This window comes from Sardina pilchardus, chromosome 6 (genome assembly GCF_963854185.1).
Source record: "Sardina pilchardus chromosome 6, fSarPil1.1, whole genome shotgun sequence".
In the NCBI taxonomy this organism is placed as follows: Eukaryota; Metazoa; Chordata; class Actinopteri; order Clupeiformes; family Clupeidae; genus Sardina; species Sardina pilchardus.
In genome coordinates, this window is record NC_084999.1 from 12,546,397 (window position 1) to 12,566,849 (window position 20,453).

Sequence of the window (20,453 nt, forward strand, 5' to 3'; positions counted from 1 at the left end):
AAAAAGACCCTACAACATCTCATCAGACTTGTAGGAATCGTATTAATGCAGGAAACCTCATGCAGGATTATTACAGAGACTGCGAAGCGACACAAGAATACATGTCACAGAATGGGAAATGCATGTCAGAGGGGGAGAAAAGTTATCTCTGAGATGCAGCCCAGCCAAAGGGATCAACACTTCCTGTGTCTGAAAGAGTCAGAGACTGTATTTAGATCTGTCTGCAGAGTCAGACATACAGTACACACACACAGGGACCAGGACCGGGATAGGGTGGAATGACCTATCCATGTCAGAGCCGTCTGCCCCCTGAACTAGCTCTTCAGCCCGAGAGTTTTAGGCTTATGCTTGTGTTTGTGTACAGCAAGGGACACACTCTTCCTGAAAAGCAAATATTTTCCCTTTTTTCTCCAGATGATGTAAGTATGATGATTCAGAGCGCTCGCATAGCGTCACACTTTCCTCACTCCAACCGAAAATAGAGAGGGAAAATAACAAGGTCACACCTGAAGCACTGTATATGTAGTAATAACACTGATATGTTATCAGGTCTGGGAAAAAAGCATTTTCCAAAACAGCAAATTTCCTTTATACATAGTATACAAATGTCCTTTATCTTAATACAGATAAGCATGTGGAAATGTATATAGATATGAAGTACAAATTAGAAATTGTTTTATTTAGATGACTTAAAAAAGTCATTTAAATAAAACAACTTATCTGTAAACACAATCATCTCATATGGGAACAGGTTGTTTGTCATAAATGCTAATGGACGGCAACACAGCCATTAACAAATTATTAACTTTGGCAAAACAAAATGTATTTTCCATAATTACGCTTTTTAATTCGGGTCCATGCCCTGTAACGACTACACGAGATGCGCTGTGTGTCTCTTGGGCAGTCCACTGTGACTGTTATGTAATGTTGTTAATGTTTAGGCCATGTTCAGTACTTCATGTGCAAGTATCGCAGGTTAAGTGACCAATCACTTTATGCCACCTCCCATTTTGGAGCATTTGTTGACGTTCAATCACTGTTAGAGACTGTGATAAAGCTCTGTTGTTTCCTCTGTGCATTTGCAAGTCATGTTTCCTGTAATGTCTTGCTAATGAAGATGAACATGTGTTTGTGAGCCACTTTATTTAAAAATAGGTGAAGTCAGTGTAGTAATTTTGACTTCATTTCATGAAGGTTTTAGTTCATTTGTTTCAAAGTACACTCTTAGTCTGATTACACTGTATTGTGGTCATATCACAGAATATTAAAACGTGTGTTTAGAATAAACACAGCAAAGTCTACAGCACCCTTGGACCCAATGCCCAACAGTGTTTTAGTGCTACATACTGTAAGACAAGTCTCACGCAACACGCAGCCGGGAATGTCAAGTTCACAGCAAAGTGGAGAAAACATTTGCAGATCATGTGGCCAGGACCTGTAGCAACACCTCAATAACAACAACAGCGCTTTAAAGCAATCATGCATCTTGCAAACTAAACTGTGAACTGCTTTAACTAAGAGATATTTAGGAGAAAACAATGCAATACATATGGTTAATTTCATCAGTTTTATGACAACCACATTGAGAGGTGAGTATAAGGCCACATGATTGGGCGAGGAGGGGTAGGAAGGGGGGGTAGAGTGACATCTGGGTGGAGGATTGCATCAGCTGAACAAGACAGACAAGGGGGCGGGACAAGGCTACATGAGTCACTTAAGTTTTGTCGTGGAACATCCTGTCCATCAAGTCTAAGTTAAGTGGGCACTTGCAGTTTAATAAAGTTCAGGTTTCCTTTGTTTACGGTAGTGGTAATGCGGGAATTATCTGGCATAGAATAGTTCTGATACGCCCTGTGCTGAAGATCTGAAATCAAGATGTAAGCAGTGGTGTAGTGTACGTGATACGCAAGACTACACAGTATACCTACTTACAAAGCATCACCATCTCATTAGTACCCACTTAAAATAGGCAAGGATAGGTATTAACATGTGGGGTTGATCATAGTACCCACTACAACCAGACTCCATCACAGTCTACCCACTAACTAGACTACACCACTGGATGTAAGTGACACGGTGTCTATCTACACATTCTGCTTTCCCTCACACATACAGTAGATGCACACCCTGTGGGTTCCATCAGATATCCCACAGGTCTTATACATTTCACCGAAGTTGGCTGAATTTCAGTTCAAATCAGGAATGGCACAAACACCCATTATGTGTGGAATGTGAACGCCTGATATGTATCTACACCCTCATCACTAAATAAGGGCTCGCTTTTCCAAAACGATTTATGGTGTACATGAAACGGCTTATAACTGATTTATGGTGTACATATAAGTGCTTATAACTGATCTATGGTGTAGGGGAGACCAGGGACAGTTGTAACATCTTGTAATTCCTCCAATCAGAAACAAGCTTGATGACACTCACGTCTGCAAAAAAGAAAGGAAACTACATCATCACTCTAGTTTGTCTCTGATTGGAGGAATTCAAGGTGTTACAACCATCCCCCTTTACAACTGTCCCTGGTCTCTCCTACTTATAACTGCTTATAACTGATTGATGGCGCATGTATAACTGCTTTGGTAGAGGAAACAGGTAGATATTTGTCCAATAGAGATGAAAGCATAAAAGGAACCCACACCGAATTCTTAGCAGTGAAAGATCTCTGAGAAAATGCAAGGCGGCCTCAGTTGTTTTTTCATACCAATGACAAACAAAAAAGATCCATCCACTCTAGAAATGTCAATGGCATGTAGGATTTATTTTGACAAATGCAGCTTAGTTTCCTACTTTTTATTATGAAAGATAATGTCTAGCAGAAGTGATTTTGTACTTATCCACGTATAGGACCTACTGAGCAAAGTGCACAGTGACATGATTTATCTGAACACACTGGAATCAACTACACTTCATGCAAGCTAGTCTAAAAATGTACAAATTGGTGTTATTCTTTTCCATAATCATAAATATTATGAAATTTGAATGTTGCATATGCTTTACTGTTCAGTATTTATTACATATCAACCATCCTGCCCTGGCACAAGACATAAGTTAACAGGCACTCCAAAATAAATATTTCAAAACTTTCTAGAAAGAACCTGAGAATATTTTCTACAACTGGCTGACCAAGAAGATGACACGGAGAAAACACTTTCTTGAAACATGTATTAAATCTTCACAAAGTCACGTTAGCCTTTTCAAAAAAGAACTGCCTCGGGCCCAACATATTTTGGGAATCAGTCATGGCGTAGAATAAGAATGGATACTGCATTGTTCTCACGGTATTTGTTAGCTGTGTGAGTCAGCTTCAAGAAAAGCTTTCACCCACCCACCAGAAACAGGTACCAGGAGCACATTTTGTTCCTTGGTCAGTCAAGCTCCTGTGAGCAAAGCCGGTCTCATCTCATAAAAAATCATACAAAGCTGACCAGATCTAAATGTAGGCCACATGAAACCACAGCCACACCTAGGGCAACTGACTCCAACATAATCTTTCTCGAAAGAACATGGCCATATCTCCAAAAGACATACGAAGGAAACATCTGTCATTAATCATCATACAGTCAAGTCAAATGAAAATAGCATCATTTTAAACGATAAGCTGGCAAAAACAAACATCAAATATTAACATGTCAAACCCACATAAAGGAATGCAGAATAATTACTCTCCGCCACAGACAATGGTCCTATTGGGATACCTCGACACACCTTCAGCAGAATATGGCCCAGTTGGCCGCTCAGCCAAGTCCCTGTGGGCAAGAGCAAGAGAGCTCCACTAGCCCTGGAAAGCCAGCTGCTTTTGATGGCAGCCCTGGTTTGTGTTTGCATAATAGTCATCTGTGCTTTAGTTGACTCCCTGCTAGGGAAATCTCATGCAAAACAGGGTCCCAAGCCAGATGGATGCTTTTTTTTTTTATTTTTATTTATTTTTTTTATTTTGTCCAAGTGCTGCGAACAAATCCAAGCAGATGAAGAGGAACTAGGTTGCTATGGTAACGGGGGTGGCTTGACGGATGGAATTGAGGCCTCTTCATTCTTCTTGTGATGCTCTAGAGTCCGTGCAATGTCCCTCATATTAATCCTATCCCCCTGGACAATATGTGCCGCAGCCTCCGGGACACGTGTCTCTGCAGTATTGTCCTCTGGCTGTGGCCACTAAGAGGGAGACTACAGACGATCATCCATAACCGTGGTGACATTCGGGTTACCCCACAGAACACAGAGGCTGACTTTTTTTTTTTTTTTTTCCCTCACAATCATGCCAAATCCAGTACGGTGGATAAAAAGATGTCCCCATCATGAATTACCATTGCACTGATCCCTGGAATTAGCCCGTTCCCACTAAAAATGAGGTCTTCAAAAAACAGGAAAGCCAGGTCACCACAAGTGAAACACACGCCACGGTGCATGATGACAAAAAATGACTTAAAATGAGCCCAACATCCACGAAAACATTTCACAGTGCACTGTATATCATATGGTCAAAAGCAGAGTTTGTAAACAGTAGTTTGCTAAATTCCAAAAGGGTTTATACTCACACTTTACACAGTGTACATGATGTATGCCTTGTTTTTACAGAAAAAAACCCCACCTGTACTAGATTCCTAAGGACAAGCTGCAAAAAAAGCATGGGTGCAGTTCTTATTGTTTGTCTCTATTTCAACAGAATGCCTTTGTTCTCAACAGACTCGTGTAGAAAAAAAAAGACACTTGATTTGTAGTAAAAAAAAGAACAAAAAAAGACACAATGGAAAAAATGGTCTCATCTTTTTATCTTGATATGACAGAAAAAAAAGGAATGTCATCTGTGACCTTGTCTACGCCAACTGTTTAAAAGTTAGCACTTTACACCTTAAACTCAAATCATGCGCCAACTTTGGCTTTGGCTCTATCAGCAGTCATTTAAACACCCACACTCTACACACACACACACACACACACACTATCACACACACTATCACAAGGGTCTTTTTCAGGCTTTTTTGGCCTGGCCATTCTGTGGGGCCAGCTGGACTGAGAGAGTAGGACTGACGGCTTCACTCCGCCGGCTTTGCCTGTGACCCAGAAAGCCGGCCACAATGGCGGAGCTTCAGCAGAATCACTGATTATGAGCAAGGACAAAAGGGGCCGGCACCAGCGAGGACTGTGTTTTGATATGGCCCTTCTCTTCTCTCCCTCCCTCCCTCCCTCCCTCCCTCCCTCCCTCCCTCCCTCCCTTCTTCTCTCCTTCGCTCTCTCTCCCTCTCTCCTTCGCTCTCTCTCCCTCGCTCTCTTTCTCGCCCTCTCTTTGACGAATGGGGAGCAAGTGCTAATGAGGGTGGATTGTGGAAAGCTCTCAGTGCAAAAAAAACCCCCTCTGAGGCACTCGCTAAGGCAGGGGCTTCAATTAAGCCACAGGACAACAAGCACACACACACACACACACACATACAGAGATGCAGACATAGAGACGCAAACACACAAACAAACAAGTGTCAGTCACACACTTCTTGGCTAGCATATTATCTATCAACTTCTCTCTCATTATGTCACTCTCTGTGTCTTGCAGTCTCTCACACTCACACACACACACACCTATCCAGACATTCATATGCTATGCTCAGTCTCCTTCAATTGGGTGACATTAACTAACAAACAGACCACAGACCTGGGGGGGGGGGGGGGGGGGGGTGTACATGGGATCAAATCTCCGTACCCCCGACATGGACACACACACACACACACACACACAGAAACACACACACAGGCACATTCTCTGGCGTCTGCTATCAGGAGGAATCCTCATCCGAGTCCTCCAGCTGGAAGTCCCCTCCTCTTTTTCCCCCACCTCTGCCCTGCGCCTCTCCCCGGCTCAGGCCCCCGTTCAGCTCGTGCAGGGGGGTGTAGGAGTACTGCGGCTGGCGGGGACGCACGCTACATTTTCGGCACGCTTGGATCAGGTTACCGGCCACACTCGCCATCAACAGAGAGGCCAAGACTGTGGCGATAGCAAGCCAGGTCCGCCTGCAGAGTGACAGAGGGAGAGAGAGAGGGAGATAGAAAGGTCGAGAGAGAGAGAGCGAGAAAGAGAGGGAGATAAGGAGGGACAGAGAGAAAAGAGAGAGAAGGAGGTGGTGGTGGTAGAGGAGAGGAGTGATACAATTTAATCTCAATCTGTCTGCATCAATCTGTCTGCCTATAACATAGCCCAGAGCTGGAATGCAGCTATAGTTACCTCCGAAGGCTTGCATGTAAATGTGTGTTTGCCTTGCCTGTGTGCCTAACAAAATGTACACATGGCTGTGCACTGGGCTGCTTTGTTTACAAGGTCACGCGATCCGCAATCACCATAAAAACAGAGTCCACTGGAGGAGCCATATTCCCATGGCAATAATCAACGTGTTGTGCTCCTCGCTCCAAACACGGCACTCAGGAGAGCACAGATAAAAAACACAACAATTTACCACTGTGGACTTTTCCACCGTCAAGTCCACAGACGTCCACGGCGGCCATTTTGTTTGTACAACTCACACTGTTGTTGTAGAGGAAAGCTGATGCTACACAAGGAGGGAACTTTTCAGAGCAATGTAGCTTGGCAACGTTCCTGAGTATTGCGGACATTACCATTTATATTGGGGAGGGGTCTTTTTCTGAACCACTTTAATCATCAGTCAGCAAATTACCACGATCATCCAATCAGGACACATGGAATTTGTTGGGCGGTTGCCGAGTAACAGAGATCAAAAAGCTTCCCTGTGACCTTAAGAAACGTGCAGAGGCCAGAAAGGTATATTGGCGGCGGGAGTGGCTCCAGCCAAACAGGCTGTGTTGGTATGAGGAGGAGTTAGACGGAGGAGGTGATGGTGAGGACATTGAGGGTTACTTCAGTTGAGTGGGTCTGGGACACTGTGTGTGTGTGTGTGTGTGTGTGTGTGTGTGTGGCGGTGGGGTGGGTGGATCGTTTGAGGCGATATGGTTTGTGTATATTCTCAGGGTGAGGTAGGGTGAGGGTGTGCTGTGTGTTTGTGTGTGTGTGTGTGTGCACACACTGAGAAACTTAGTCAGTAAAGTAAGGCTTTGGTGTATGTGTGTGTGCGTATGTACACACTGGGAAACTTACTCAGTAAAGTAAGGCTTTGGTGTGTGTGCGTCTTCTTCTTTCCAGTCTCTCCACAGCCCCATGGCAAGGCAGTGGCCAACTGTAAGAAGAACCAAACAAACATTACACACACAGAACACCATATGGCTCGCTAGCTAGCTATATAGACAGACATGGACACAGAGAGAGAGAGAGAGAGAGAGTATTTATTGTCCACAGGGGGAAATTTGTTTTCACACTCTGAACCACAGCGTCACATAACACAGCGTAATGCAGACGCATCAAGACCTTTACCCCAAGTGCCTTATAGTGCACAACCACCACAAGCCATGTATCGTGCACACACAAACACCATACAACACACACACAATAGTCACTACTGGGAGCTTCATTTAACACTATTGAGAAGGACAGAAATCTTCTGACAAATACATGCAGACATGCGCGCACACACACACACACACACACACACACACACACACACACACACACACACACACACACACACACACACACACACACACACACACACACACACACACACACACACACACACACACACACACACACACACACACACACACAAACAGGTGTGCAAGTGCACAGATATATATATACACATGTAAAAACATCCATAGGCCTGTTCTGCAAAGGTCACTGAAGTCACACACTGACACACATCCCTCCACCTGCATGCAAAACAGAGGCAAAGTACAGCCCAGATAAGCCCTGAGTTTCCCTCCGCCACCGCACACCTTGGGATTCACGTGGAGACACAACGCTACACGGCCAGAAGCAATGTGAGTGTGTGTCTGTGTGTGTGCATGTGTGCATGTGTGCGTGTGTGTGTGTGTGTGTGTGTGTGTGTGTGTGTGTGTCTGTCTGTCTCTGTCTGTCTCTGTCTGTCTGTGTCTGTGTCTGAGTGTGTCTGTCTTTCTTTCTGTGTGTGTGTGTGTGTATGTGTGTGTGTGTGTCTCTGTCTATGTGTGAGTGTGTGTGATGCACGTGTGCATGCATGCATGAGTGTGTGCACAGTGCATGCACAGTGCAGCCTCCTGTGCTTTGATAATTCCCAAAATGGACCCATAAAAGGCCATGGCAGGTCCCTGATAAAGTAGGGGGGTTAGGGGGTTGGGGGGTAGGAGGTGGGGGAAATGGGGAGGACTCTGGATGGGGATGGAGGTTGGTGTTTGTGGAGGGGGGGTAGGGGGGGGGGGGGGTCTAATTTTAAACCCTCCATCTGTGGCAAGGGCTCTGGTAGGACAGGAGAGGGCCATCGCTGACTGGCAGGTCGGTCTTGCTGCCAGACAGATAACAACGAGGCCACTGCACTCTCGAGCAGCCTGCTGCAGCCAGAGTCCAGCCATCAGCTGGGACTCTCCACAGATGCCACCAGGTTCATTATCAGCTCAGCAGGACAGGGCTAAAGGTGACCATACCCATGCAGAGACAGACAGAGAGAGAGAGAGAGAGAGATAAAGAGAGAGATAGATAGATAGATAGATAGAGAGAATGAGGGGGGTAGAGGGAAAGAGAGAGAGAGAGGGGGGAGAGAGGGAGAGAGAGAAAGGGGGGAGAGGGAGAGGGAGAGAGAAGGAAATAGAGAGAGGGGCAATGAGAGAGAATGAGGGAGAGAGAAGGAAGAGAAGGTAAAGGACAGGAGGAAGGGAAGCACAGGCAAAAAGTGTCTTTTTTCCATTACAGTTCGGGAAAGGTCAGGGAGATGTGACAATTAAGTGTTCCTGAGTGTGAACGTGTGTATGGGAGTATGTGCGTGAGAGTATGCATGTGTGCCTGTGTGTGTGCGTGCATTCTGGAGCGGCGGTAATGTGCATATTCAAGGCCAGCTGAGTGGGGAGTGATAGCTGTGTGAGATTCTGCAAGGTCCTCTTTCTCTGCTGCCCTAGCGCTCTCACTCTCTCTCTCTCTCGCCTTCTCTCTCTCTCCCTCCCTCTCATGCTCTCTCTCTCCCTCTCACCAAACACTAATCAGAGCCACCAGAGCCCCCCACCAGCTTTGTTTATCACACCAACAGACTACTTACTGGGGGAGCTATCATGTGTCAGCACAGCAGCCAGACTCAGGTCAGAGGGAGGAGAGAGGGGGGGGGGGGGGGGGGGGAGAAACAGTGTGAAAGCAAAAAAAAGTGTTTAAAATACTAAACAGGCTTAAAGAGGGAAAAGGAAGGGAAAGGGAGAATGGCCCAGAAAGACACAAAAGGAAGCAGATGTCTGCAAATGGGAAAGAAGAAAGGAAGTAGAAGACTGAGAAAGAGAGAGAGAGAGAGAGAGAGGAAGGGAGAGAGAGAGGGAGAGAAATAAAAGCCACGAGAAAACCTCAGACAGCACCAAACTGAAATGCTTGACCAAATCCTCCAAACTCCAAAACAACAGCAAGCAGCAAACACTGTCTAACAAAACAGCCATGGCACAGCCATAGGTCCCCTTGAAGGTGCACACTTGGCAGAAAAACTATTCTGGCAGGGACAAACATCACACCTAAAAGGCCGTTCACATTAAGAATGATAACTATAACGATAACAATAAAACAAATATTGTTCTTGTTAATATGAATTACCGACGTTAAAACATGGTGTTCAGATTATGTTTGCCATACATTTCATTGAAATTGTTTTTATTGCTCTAGCACTGCGATGGCAAATAAATAAATACATAAACATACACTCATACCAGCTCATCAATGTACTAAAAAATAAAATAGTTCTCTCGAATGCAAAGGGAAAAGAACTGTCTGAGCATATCTTTCCTTTTGGTTGCATATATCTATCATATTGTACAGGACAAAAGTGTAGTTCTGCAACACTATTGTAAACAAACACATTTTGACTCTTCTTTGACTCGCTGGTTAGATGTACTGGCAAGCACCTCTTTTCTGGCTGACCACTGGCCTGAGACAGGGGATAACGGTAAACATCTCTTTGGGGAATTATCCCTTTAAACATGTAGCACCGCAACGCAAGATGAACAGCTAGATAAAACCGGAGAAACAGAGCAGAGCAGGAATAAACACTGGGAGAGAGAGAGAGGGAGGGAGAGAGAGAGAGAAAAGGAGGTGGACAAGGACCAGAGATGGAAAGTTGAAGATTCATAAAATAAAAGCTGTTTCCTGTCTATCTGTTCCCACTCTCTCCAGTCCCACTCAGGTGTGAGAACAACAACATCTTGACACTTTGCAGACTTGACACTTATTACCTGCATATTACATTTCCCAGGAAAGTACACGTATTTCAAGATATTCTACATGTCTATACGATTTAGTGTAATCATACACACACTTTCCATCAGCGGCTTCAAATGTAGGTCCATAACAGAGGCCTAGTATTTACAAAGTACACAAAGGCTGAAATTATCAATTATTTTCATAGTTGATTAATCTGCCGATTATTTTCTTGATCAAGTATTTCATCGATGAAAGAATATCTACTGTTATGTCCAAAAGCTCAAGATTATGTCTTCAACCGCCTTATTTTGTCCATACACCAAGATATTCAGTTCACTGTCATTGAGGAGAGAGTAAAGCTGAAAACTTTTGAGATTAAAGTGCTAAAATCAGATCATTTTTAATAATTTTCCTAGATATTACACAAATCGATACATCAGGGTATCAAAATAGTTACCTATCAATTTATTGATCAATAGCTGCAACCCGAATGTACAATACACAAACCACACCTCATGTCTGTTCAATGCTATTTCAAAGTTCTGCATTCTATCCATTGGGTGGTTGTCTTTTCCCTTTATGATGCATCGTTTCATTTATACGGCTAAAGCTTGACACTGTGCACGTCAACAGGCACAGTTATTTTAATATGCTTGGGGGAAAACACTGACTTCATTTACCCAGACAAAAACGTCCTCATTGCACGCAAACAAGTTTGTAGACACTCACACACGGCACATTCACAGACAGACAGACAGACACACACACAGCACATTGATTGACAGATACAATATACACGCACGCACACACACACAATGCAATCCAGAGCCTACCTCTGTGCATGGTGTTGTTTTGCTCTCCGTGGAAGGTGACGTTGCAGCTTCCTGTGACTGGGTCACAGGGACACATGTCTGCGCACTGGCACGGCAACAGACAGCTCAGCCCGTAGAAGCCCAGGGGGCATTCTGGGTAAGGAAGCAAACAGACAGACGGACAGATGAACATTTATGGTCTGACGGAGACGTGTTATTGTCAACATGCCAAAATCTATCTTTGGTTGGACTGTCTTTAGCAAACACGTAGTAGATGAGTGTTTTACAAGTCTGCTCCATCTCAGAAGGACCAAATAATACAAAAAATGCTTCTAAATAATTAGTTCTTTTTTTATCTCCATCATTTACACGTGAGGTTTCTGCACCTCATCTGTCATCAGCAGTAATCTAATCTGTGAGGCTGTTAGGGTGGTAAAAGTTTGCAGCAATGAGCTTGACACCCCCTAACATTCTCTCGGAGTGAACCCGGTGTCAACCGCACGAAGTGCATGTCTGAAGAGAATAAAGTGTTCAGGTTCCATATAGAAGAGGGAAGTGATACAACAGCCATCTACAAAGACAATAACGAGACCTCAGTACGAAGAGCAAAATGCTGAGCCTGTGGTTCACCACTTGGTATGGGGAAACAAGTGTGTTCTTCAAACATCATCGTGATGCATGCCTGAAGAGAGCCTACACACACACTCACACACACACACACACACACACCTTGTTCACACAGATCACCATGGAAACCGGCCAGACAAGAGCAGCTGCCGTGGACGGGGTCGCATGTGCCTCCGTTTGCACATCTGCATGTTTGATTGCAGCCGTCGCCATAGAAACCCGTAGGACAGACTGCAGAGAGAGAGGGGAGAGAGAAAGAGGAGGACAAACAGCCTTTGGTTAGGAGGGGGGAGGGCAGCTGTACGGGGTTAGGGTGAGAGCAGGGGGCAGGAACAGGGACACAAAAGCTGTGTTCAAAACATTTAAGCATTCACTCGCTCATTACATAGTGTTTGCTATGTGGCTCATTTCACTACATAGTGTCTAGGTGAACATTTCGAACACAGCTATAGTAATGAAGGAGGGACAGATGGATTGATTGACGAATGGACAGTGTCGGCGCGCAGAGGAAGAGATGTCATTGGGGTCACGTCTCTTCGTTTCTGACCTGCCTCTTATCTGACTAAACCTGTAGGGCAGCCTTTCAAAAGCATCTGCAAAAAAAACACAGCCGCTACCTCAGCAGTCTGTCAAACCTTAGCACTCAAGTCACCTCTGTAACGGCCGTCAAACAGGAACTGAGCTTTCCTTTCTCGCATTCTAGGGATGGATAGGATGGTCACGGCCGACGCGCCTGACACTCGGGCGCGCTTACCTTGGCTACAGTTTGAGCCTATCCAGCCGGCGTCACAGGCACAGCCATCTGAAGAGAAACGACAAGACAAAAGTCATGGAGTGAGAGGCGAGTGAGGAGATGAGGCATGATCTCTCCTGACATAAACCGTAAACTAGAATACATTACAACCTCTGAATAGGAACAGGAATGGAATCTCGCTATCAGTCTTATTAGTCAGGTGAAGAAAAAGGGTATTAGACTATATTTACATACTAGGCTGGGTGAACCCTGCCTGAACTTCCGGGAATTTGAATTTTGCCCGGCAGCTCAGGCTGGAAACCAGCAGATCTAGATCCTCTGCTTACTGCCAGAACCTTTGGCTCCAATCAGAAACGGCCAAACTCTAGTCCTGGCACGCTATTGGCCGGTGACGTGACGATAACAAAACTTAAGAAGCAACGAAACGAAAGCAGAACAAAAACTTGCCCTGGAACAGTTCATACAGAAGAAGGACGTGTTTGTGATTCTACCGACCGGCTTTGGTAGGCTAAAAGTTTAATTTACTGACTAGCCCCGCTTGTGGCAATTGCGTACGGAGTCATTTGAACGATACCCATTGATCACGCCTCTTTTGCAGTAGAATCAAAGCCCAGCCTCCCCAGATTAATGTTCAATCTTAAAAGATTGAGTTTAGTATGGTGAAAACCAGACTATTTACAGACCGTAATTTCCCCACTATTAGCCAAGGATTATACACTGACTTTGTAAAATCTCTTCAGCTATGAAGTTAATACATGGGGACAATTAATATGGTATTAATATGGTTTTGTTTCTTTTAACTTGCATAAAACACTGCACTGCGGTTTATACACAGGAAATGACTGTAGACACTGAAAATAATGACATAGAATAAACAAACAAGGACACAGGAGTTTAGTAAGCACTTCAGTCACTGGCAAAGCCTCCCGACACGTACAGTATTTTGCTGACTAGATAAATGCTTGACCTATTTCTCAGGGGCGGCATATTAGCACCTAGGGCTGAAGGGATGAACAAGCCCAGCCAGGGCCAACCAGCGGTCATTAGTGTGACCACGACCGTGGCACCGCCGGGCACACTCACTCTCTGTGCACACTCCGTGGTCACCACATGCCGGGGGCTGGCACACAAGACTGGCACAATCTGGGTCCCGCCACCCTGGGTGGCACTGGCAGTTCCCCTGGACACAGGTCCCGTGCCCGCTGCAGTCCTCCGGTTGGCACAGGGGCTCGTGGACGCACAGCACGGTGGAGACGGCGCGCGGGCATCGCCACTCGGGGTTCTTACTGCAGGGTGGAACGGGCAAGGACGCACAGGTCAACAAAGCATCATACAAACAACATCTCACATATGTCCCATAGAAATCTAAAGCAATTGTTCATAAGGATAAATTAGTAGGAAATCTAAAAGCAAAATAATTAAATGTTTAAAGCAAAATGTAAACAATCTATCTATCTATCATAATGTTAAAGCTATACCCATTATTTATTCATAGAATATGACAGGATGACAAATACAAAGTAAATCATGTGTGTGTGTGTGTGTGTGTGTGTGTGTGTGTGTGTGTGTGTGTGTGTGTGTGTGTGTGTGTGTGTGTGTGTGTGTGTGTGTGTAATAGCCAACCAGTGGTCAGAGGGGTAGCTGGCCAGGGAACCGTTGGCCACGTAGGTGGCGGATCCTCCTCCGTCCAGGTTGATGGCGTTGATGACCCCGTGACTCTGGAGGTAACTGGCCACTTCCCCCAGGCTCATGCTGCACACAAACACGTCAGTAAGCACATGTCAGCACGAGTTTAGCCTCAGAGGCTCTACACAGACACACACAGACACAGACACACACAACACACACACACACACACGAGACGCACAGACACACACACAGACACACACAGAAATGTACAGAGATGCACGTGCACACACACAGAATCATTACATATTGTTTCTATAATGCCCAACTCCAATTAATAACATTCAAATAGCTTTAACCAATGTCAGTAGAGAGAAATATACAAGTGTAAAAGAAACATTTAAGTAAAAATAATGAACATCTGCGATGAAACTGTAACACACACAGGTAGTGTAGAGTGATCAGGCCGTCCTGCTTTAATACTACACAAAGCCCCATTAAACCCAAAGACCATTAAGTCACTTCCTCACTCCCCCCCCCCCCCCCAACCCTGTCTTGGAACAAGGGATCAATAGTGATAAAGGAGAGAAGCAGTACTGCTGCCTTTGGCCCACCATTCCCTTCTTTTCTTCTCTCTCTCCACCACCCCTATTCTATCCCCCCGTTCTCTTCCTGTGCGGTTCTCACCCTCTGCGGTACGTCTGGCCGTCGATGTGGAAGAGGACGAGTCTGCCTTCAGCGTCGTGACCCACGGCCGTCCTGGCCGACAGCACGTTCACAAACTCCCCAAATGATCCTGTTGGAAAACAAAATCACCCAGCAATCGCGGGGGAAACATACACGCACGCAAGGGAATAAGATGCACGAGACCACAAGACCACGGGCATCACAAACAGACAAACAAGCATCAGTGGAACAAAACTTTGCAGCTTTTATGCCAAAAATAAGTCTTCACATAGCATATTTGTGTCACCAGCATGTTATGTAAACAGTCCAAAAATGTTAAACTGGCTTTGACCAAAGTTTCATGAGTCTGTAATTGCGTCACAATATAAAAGAACACTTTGAAAACAAAAGTTGGACACTCATTTGCGCAGAGGCCCAGAGATTTTTGTTTGTGAGGATTGCTTACTTTCGATAGTGTCCCTCACGTGACTATTTTGCCACTATCTTTCATAAACAAAATTACAGACTTGTCTAGAGAGGTAACCGAAAGTTGTCTTCACAGAGTTTCCCACAAAATGATGACACTGACACATTAAAACAGTTTAAATGGTTTCAGACAAGCCTTTGCTCTTCAACAGGATCAAACGTGTACAGCTGTCAAATTCTGCTAATGGCCATTCACAGGTCATCACCCTGCCCACTGTCAATACCATGGCAACCAAACTATTCCTCTCGTCTACACTCTCACCCTACCCAACTTTACCATCAGGTTCGATCCCCGACCAGTCCACGGCTGAAGTGCCCTTGAGCAAGGCACCTAACCCCTCACTGCTCCCCGAGCGCCGCTGGTTGGGCAGGCAGCTCACTGCTCTGGGTTAGTGTGTGATTCACCTCACTTTTTGTTCAATGTGTGCTGTGTGTGTTCACTAATTCGGTTAAATTGGGTTAAATGCAGAGAAACGAATTTCCCTCACGGGATCAAGAAAGTATATATTCTATTCTATTCTATTCATCATTTCCTGTCTATTAACCACATTTGTTTTTGCAACATTTCTTCAGATATGAGGTTAATATATAGCTCATTACACATATTGTTTTCTTTATTTGAAGAAAACACAGTCATGCTGTTCACACACGATGTGGCTAATACCGAGGATACGAATAATCACACTAATTTATGCACTTATTACACCCATTGATGCACTTATTGTGGCTTTTTATTTGTTACCTAAATGTTTTTTTTCATGTTGTAAGTCGCTTTGGCTAAAAAGCGTCAGCCAAATGAAATGAAATGTAATGTAATGTACTGTAATGTAACGAAAGTACCTGTCTTCTGGGATGTGCTGCACTCGGCTTCCATGCTCTCATTGATGTACACCCGTCCGTTCCTGAGCAGCCACACCACCCCGGAGACGAGCTGCACAAACGGGTTCTCCCGCTCCAGAACGTCCTCCTCGGACAGGTACCTACGGCCAGGGAGCACAGGGAACCACCGGGAGGTCACACACGTGTTCATATCATGGATCATAAACACACTATTGTGCTTGTGGAGGGACAGTAACTCAATGGGTGCCTCTCAACATCTCTCCTCGATCCTCAACGCTCGGTCCTCCAGGCTCGTTCCCACTGATCTAACACTAACTAACACTGGATAGATTATCCCGTTGTTGCCGCCCCATCATTCTTTGTGTAGATCAGTGAGGATGAGGACCGAGGAAGGAAGGGAGGATGTATAAAAGACGAATGAGAGGCACCCTATGTGCACTAACTCAATTTTCCCAGAGACCTGGTGGTCATGTGAGTACATTTGGGCTTAACAATTACATGTTAGAGCCCAGAGCTACATGTTAGGGCACAGAGCAAGGGAAAAACATCCAGTAATATAATGCCACAGTTTCTCTGAAAAAGGAATTTCTTCAGTAAGACAAATTTGTTCAAAAAGTAAAAAAAATATGCTTTTGTTAAAAAAAATGTTAAAAGCAATAAAAAAGAACACAAAAACAACATTAAAAAGCATTAATACAAATATGTACTGTGTGTTTAGACCAAACAGCAGTGATGTCCCAAACACATTTTAAACACATGTTCTACCAGAGATATTTGGCAACTACAAAAAAGACCTTTTTCTTTTTTTTAAACAATCTCACTCACAGGAAAGACGGGCAAAACATCTTGCATAACCACAGAGATTGCTTTAAAAGGGGTAGATAACAAACGGCTGTAGATATCTCAATGGAACTACCCCACTGCAACATTAACCCACTGACAGAAGGTCAGCTTAGGAAGGTGCCATTTGCCCAACCCCGGCTCCACTGGCTTTATCAATTTATTGAGTTTGTTATCAATTCTGGTACTTCCTGAACGTTTCTTTTGTTTTGCTTTCACCATGTCGTGCGGTGAACATTCCGAGCTGGCCCATAACTTACTGGTCGACAGCTTGTCCAACTCGAACGGACACCAAGTGCTGTCTATGTTACCTGTTTTTCCAGGGAGCACCAGACACATTACCCAATAGTGTTTAGGTGCTGCTGCTTTGGAGCTAAAGACTGTGTTTCACATCCACTGTACAACTCCATTTAGATAAAAAAAAAAGACCATGGCTTAGTTAAATTCCCCTCCTTACATGACATCCTGAGGAACATTCACACTATATACAACTGTGACTGTGCAAGTCAATCATCTGAATGCTATTTGGCGAGGCTTTGGCTGGTTTGGATGGCAACTATGGTTTTAGGTCACGCAGAGGAGTACATAAATGTCAGCATACAGTAAACAAGCTTTGGCCCAGAACCACGAAGAAAAACTGCTTCAAAATGCCTTTTTTTTGCAGACCATGAAAATATCATGAGGGTCATTTGAGGTCACAGATCTCCCGAGGTTCTTAGTTCCCACAGTTTCTGAATACAGATTCTACTCAAATTCCCATGTAGCAACGGACAAGAACTCCACAACAATGACTGAATGTGGGGACAGGAACAAACAATGTCACACCCACAGAAAGGCAGCCAGCTTAAAAGTCTATTTCTAATTTCAGTCAGCAATTCATATTTACTTTTCATTCTAGAAACTGTGAAAAAAGACGTACAGTAATTACCTGCATATAAGCCGCACTGTGTATAAGCCACAGGACAGTGTTTTATGCAAATGAAAAGAAACAAACTATATTAACACCATATTAACTGACACCCTGTATTAACCTCATAGCTGAAGAAATTTAGCAAAATCAATGTATAAGCCGCGGCTAATAGTCGGGAAATTACGGTAATCAACATCAGAGAGACTGATGGCCACAGTGCTGTGGTCAGTCCTGGTCTCTTCTGCCTGCACGCCTAAATATGCAGTCAGTGCTTGTGCAGCAAGTCATGTTTATGTTTATGCTTATGCTTATATTCAAAATCATAAAAAAAATTTTTTTTACATATATAAAATATGTATATCATATTTTAACCACTGACCAAATGAAACACACCAGAGGGGTAGCTCACTCCACCCATCAGTATTCCCAGAGAAACTACGCACAGGCTTTCTTTTTTGTTAAGGGGACAGGCTGCCCCGACTCTGTTTCCAGTTTTCGTACCCTGGGCTGCCAACAGAGTCCTGGGCCGCATTTCCCAGATTCGTTAAGAAGTTCTTAAGTGCTAAGAACTTCTTAGGAGCGCTCTAAGAACGTTCTAAGGACGCTCCTAAGAAGTTCTTAGCACTTCTTAGCAATTTGGGAAACGCGGCCCAGGGTTTTGTTTTTACAGTGTACTCACGAAATGGGCAGCTAGCAGATTGTGAGGAGCTGAGAAAGTGACAAAAAAAGTGATGGGCTTGAAATCATATACGAAATGGTAAGAGTACGGGAAACCCAAACTGACCACTGTTTGTGGTGAGTATATGAGGTACGAAAAGGAAATTGAGGCGGTTAGCCTTTTTCTTTTTACTTATCCAGTGACTTAAACTTCTAAACTTCACGGAGTTCACTGAAGTGAAAGTGTGTCTCACCCAAAGACCAGTGTGCCATCCTTCCTGATCCCAAACTGGGCATTCTGCACCCCTCCGCTGTCCTGCACCATCTTCCCATCGCTCACCACGTTCCCCAGACAAGAGTTCTTGTCCGTGTCAAAGAAGCCTCCGTTCTGCGCGTACAGGCACTTCTTCGGTCTGGCCGTCTCCGACACCCGCGTTGTCCGGCTTTGCTGGCAGCCTCCCTGACCCCCGGGCTCCAACACGGACACGGTCCTCAGAGGGTCGCTGACCACCGTGATGTGGCCGCTCACCCACCTGGAGGAAATGTCTGACACAAACACCCTGGACTCGGCCACGGGGGAGGCACTGCGGTTGTGGGCCGGCCAGGTTTCGTGGGTTACGTTGCCATGGATGACAGGCTGGCAGTCCCTCACGTGCCGGTGGGAATGGGGAGAGCCATGCTGGGACCCAGAGGGGTAGGGTGACAGGAGGTCATCGCCCAGAGAATATCTGTAGAGGTTAAAGGAAATGAATAATCTCATAGCTAACACCTCACAATAGGTTACAAAAGAGACAGACAACAGGAAATGACCTTACTACTGCACTTACTACTGGAGAAATTAGCTGTATAAGCTTGACATTGAACTGAAAGCTGATATCAAACTGAATTGAATGCAGATAACATAAACAAAAACTTTTTATACAATACGAAAATGCTGATAACAGATAGTAAACTGAACTAACTAACCAATACATGAAAAACAAAACACCAGGTGAAGTGTCTCACATGGGGTCAACAATTGTGTAACTGTTATGCAAGGCCTACTGCGTTTAACTCTGGTGTCATATGACCATTTTGTAAATATCCTTTAACATGAGCACGCAGTCAAGGTTCCCCAATCCCTATGCTTTTGCCCCCTGTCTTGAGCAGCCAACCTTCCAGACATGCACTTCCCCCACTCCCTTCCTTGTGCGCATGTTGGTCAACACTACCCTCTTGCGGCCGCTAGTGTAAGTGGTTCAGTCCTGTCAAATACTAGACTATTTTACTATACATATATTATCAATACTATCAATGACAACTGTCACTTTACAACGCATTCATTAAATTGAGCTTGAGTATATCTGTGCTAAAATGCATTTATTAGGCTACAAATCAATGCAATCTTATCAAAACAAACAAAGGCGGTGAAGGAGTTGGAAGAGTCACGAACTAAAACGAATAGGCAACAATGTTCCTATGTCATTCTCGCCATATGCTACTATGTTACCACAAACATTTCATTTTGAAAAATTGAAACAACGAAAGCCAATGTAATCTTTCATTAGGTATCTTAACTAACGTTCCCTTCTCATATCGTTTCCAAACTCTCAAAACTCATGTAAGCCTGACTAAATGGTTTGGTTGCATGTAGCAAGAAAAGTTCCCTTTCGTTCACTGTTCGTTGATCTTACCGTGTATTCACACCTTCCGTTGACACTACAGCAGCGCACAACAGGAGAAAACCCCATACATAAGAGTACATACAATTAAATAATATTGCCATAAGATAGACACCACGAATTAAACTTCGTCCTAGCGAGCTATCACACACAACCTAAATGTTTATCATGTTAGAAGCATTCGTGTTTGCTTATCCGGGTCTATCACATGATGCCCCAGACTAGCCAAAAAAATATTCTACGCTGAGTAGTAGTAGTAGGGGGAAGAAGTAGTAGGCTACTACGCGACTTCAATCCATGCTAAATT

The 20,453-nt window shown here is 44.5% G+C and overlaps 1 protein-coding gene across 2 annotated transcripts; it reads right to left on the reverse strand.

Annotated features, from left to right (window-relative positions):
* Positions 1-5,228: 5,228 nt before the first annotated feature.
* On the reverse strand, positions 5,229-20,425 carry nagpa (N-acetylglucosamine-1-phosphodiester alpha-N-acetylglucosaminidase). 2 transcript variants are annotated; one of them, XM_062538484.1, is made up of 11 exons: positions 20,159-20,425; positions 18,740-19,213; positions 16,079-16,218; positions 14,774-14,882; positions 14,084-14,212; positions 13,544-13,746; positions 12,461-12,508; positions 11,809-11,937; positions 11,101-11,232; positions 7,109-7,187; positions 5,229-6,012 (listed from the first exon to the last, which is right to left on the reverse strand). In XM_062538484.1, the coding sequence occupies exons 1-11, from the start codon at positions 20,248-20,250 to the stop codon at positions 5,778-5,780; spliced, it is 1,770 nt and encodes a 589-aa protein (XP_062394468.1). In that variant the 5' UTR covers positions 20,251-20,425; the 3' UTR covers positions 5,229-5,777. The 2 variants fall into 2 exon arrangements, with proteins under 2 accessions (XP_062394468.1, XP_062394467.1); XM_062538483.1 differs by having other exon boundaries at positions 12,359-12,508.
* Positions 20,426-20,453: the final 28 nt, after the last annotated feature.

Coding starts and splice junctions, on each gene's coding strand:
- nagpa (XM_062538483.1), bottom strand. CDS start 20,250: ATGGCAATATTATTTAATTGTATGTACTCTTATGTATGGGGTTTTCTC. Junction 14,883..16,078: donor CAGCACATCCCAGAAGACAG/GTACTTTCGTTA, acceptor GTTTTCCAACAG/GATCATTTGGGGAGTTTGTG. Junction 13,747..14,083: donor AGCTACCCCTCTGACCACTG/GTTGGCTATTAC, acceptor TCCACCCTGCAG/TAAGAACCCCGAGTGGCGAT.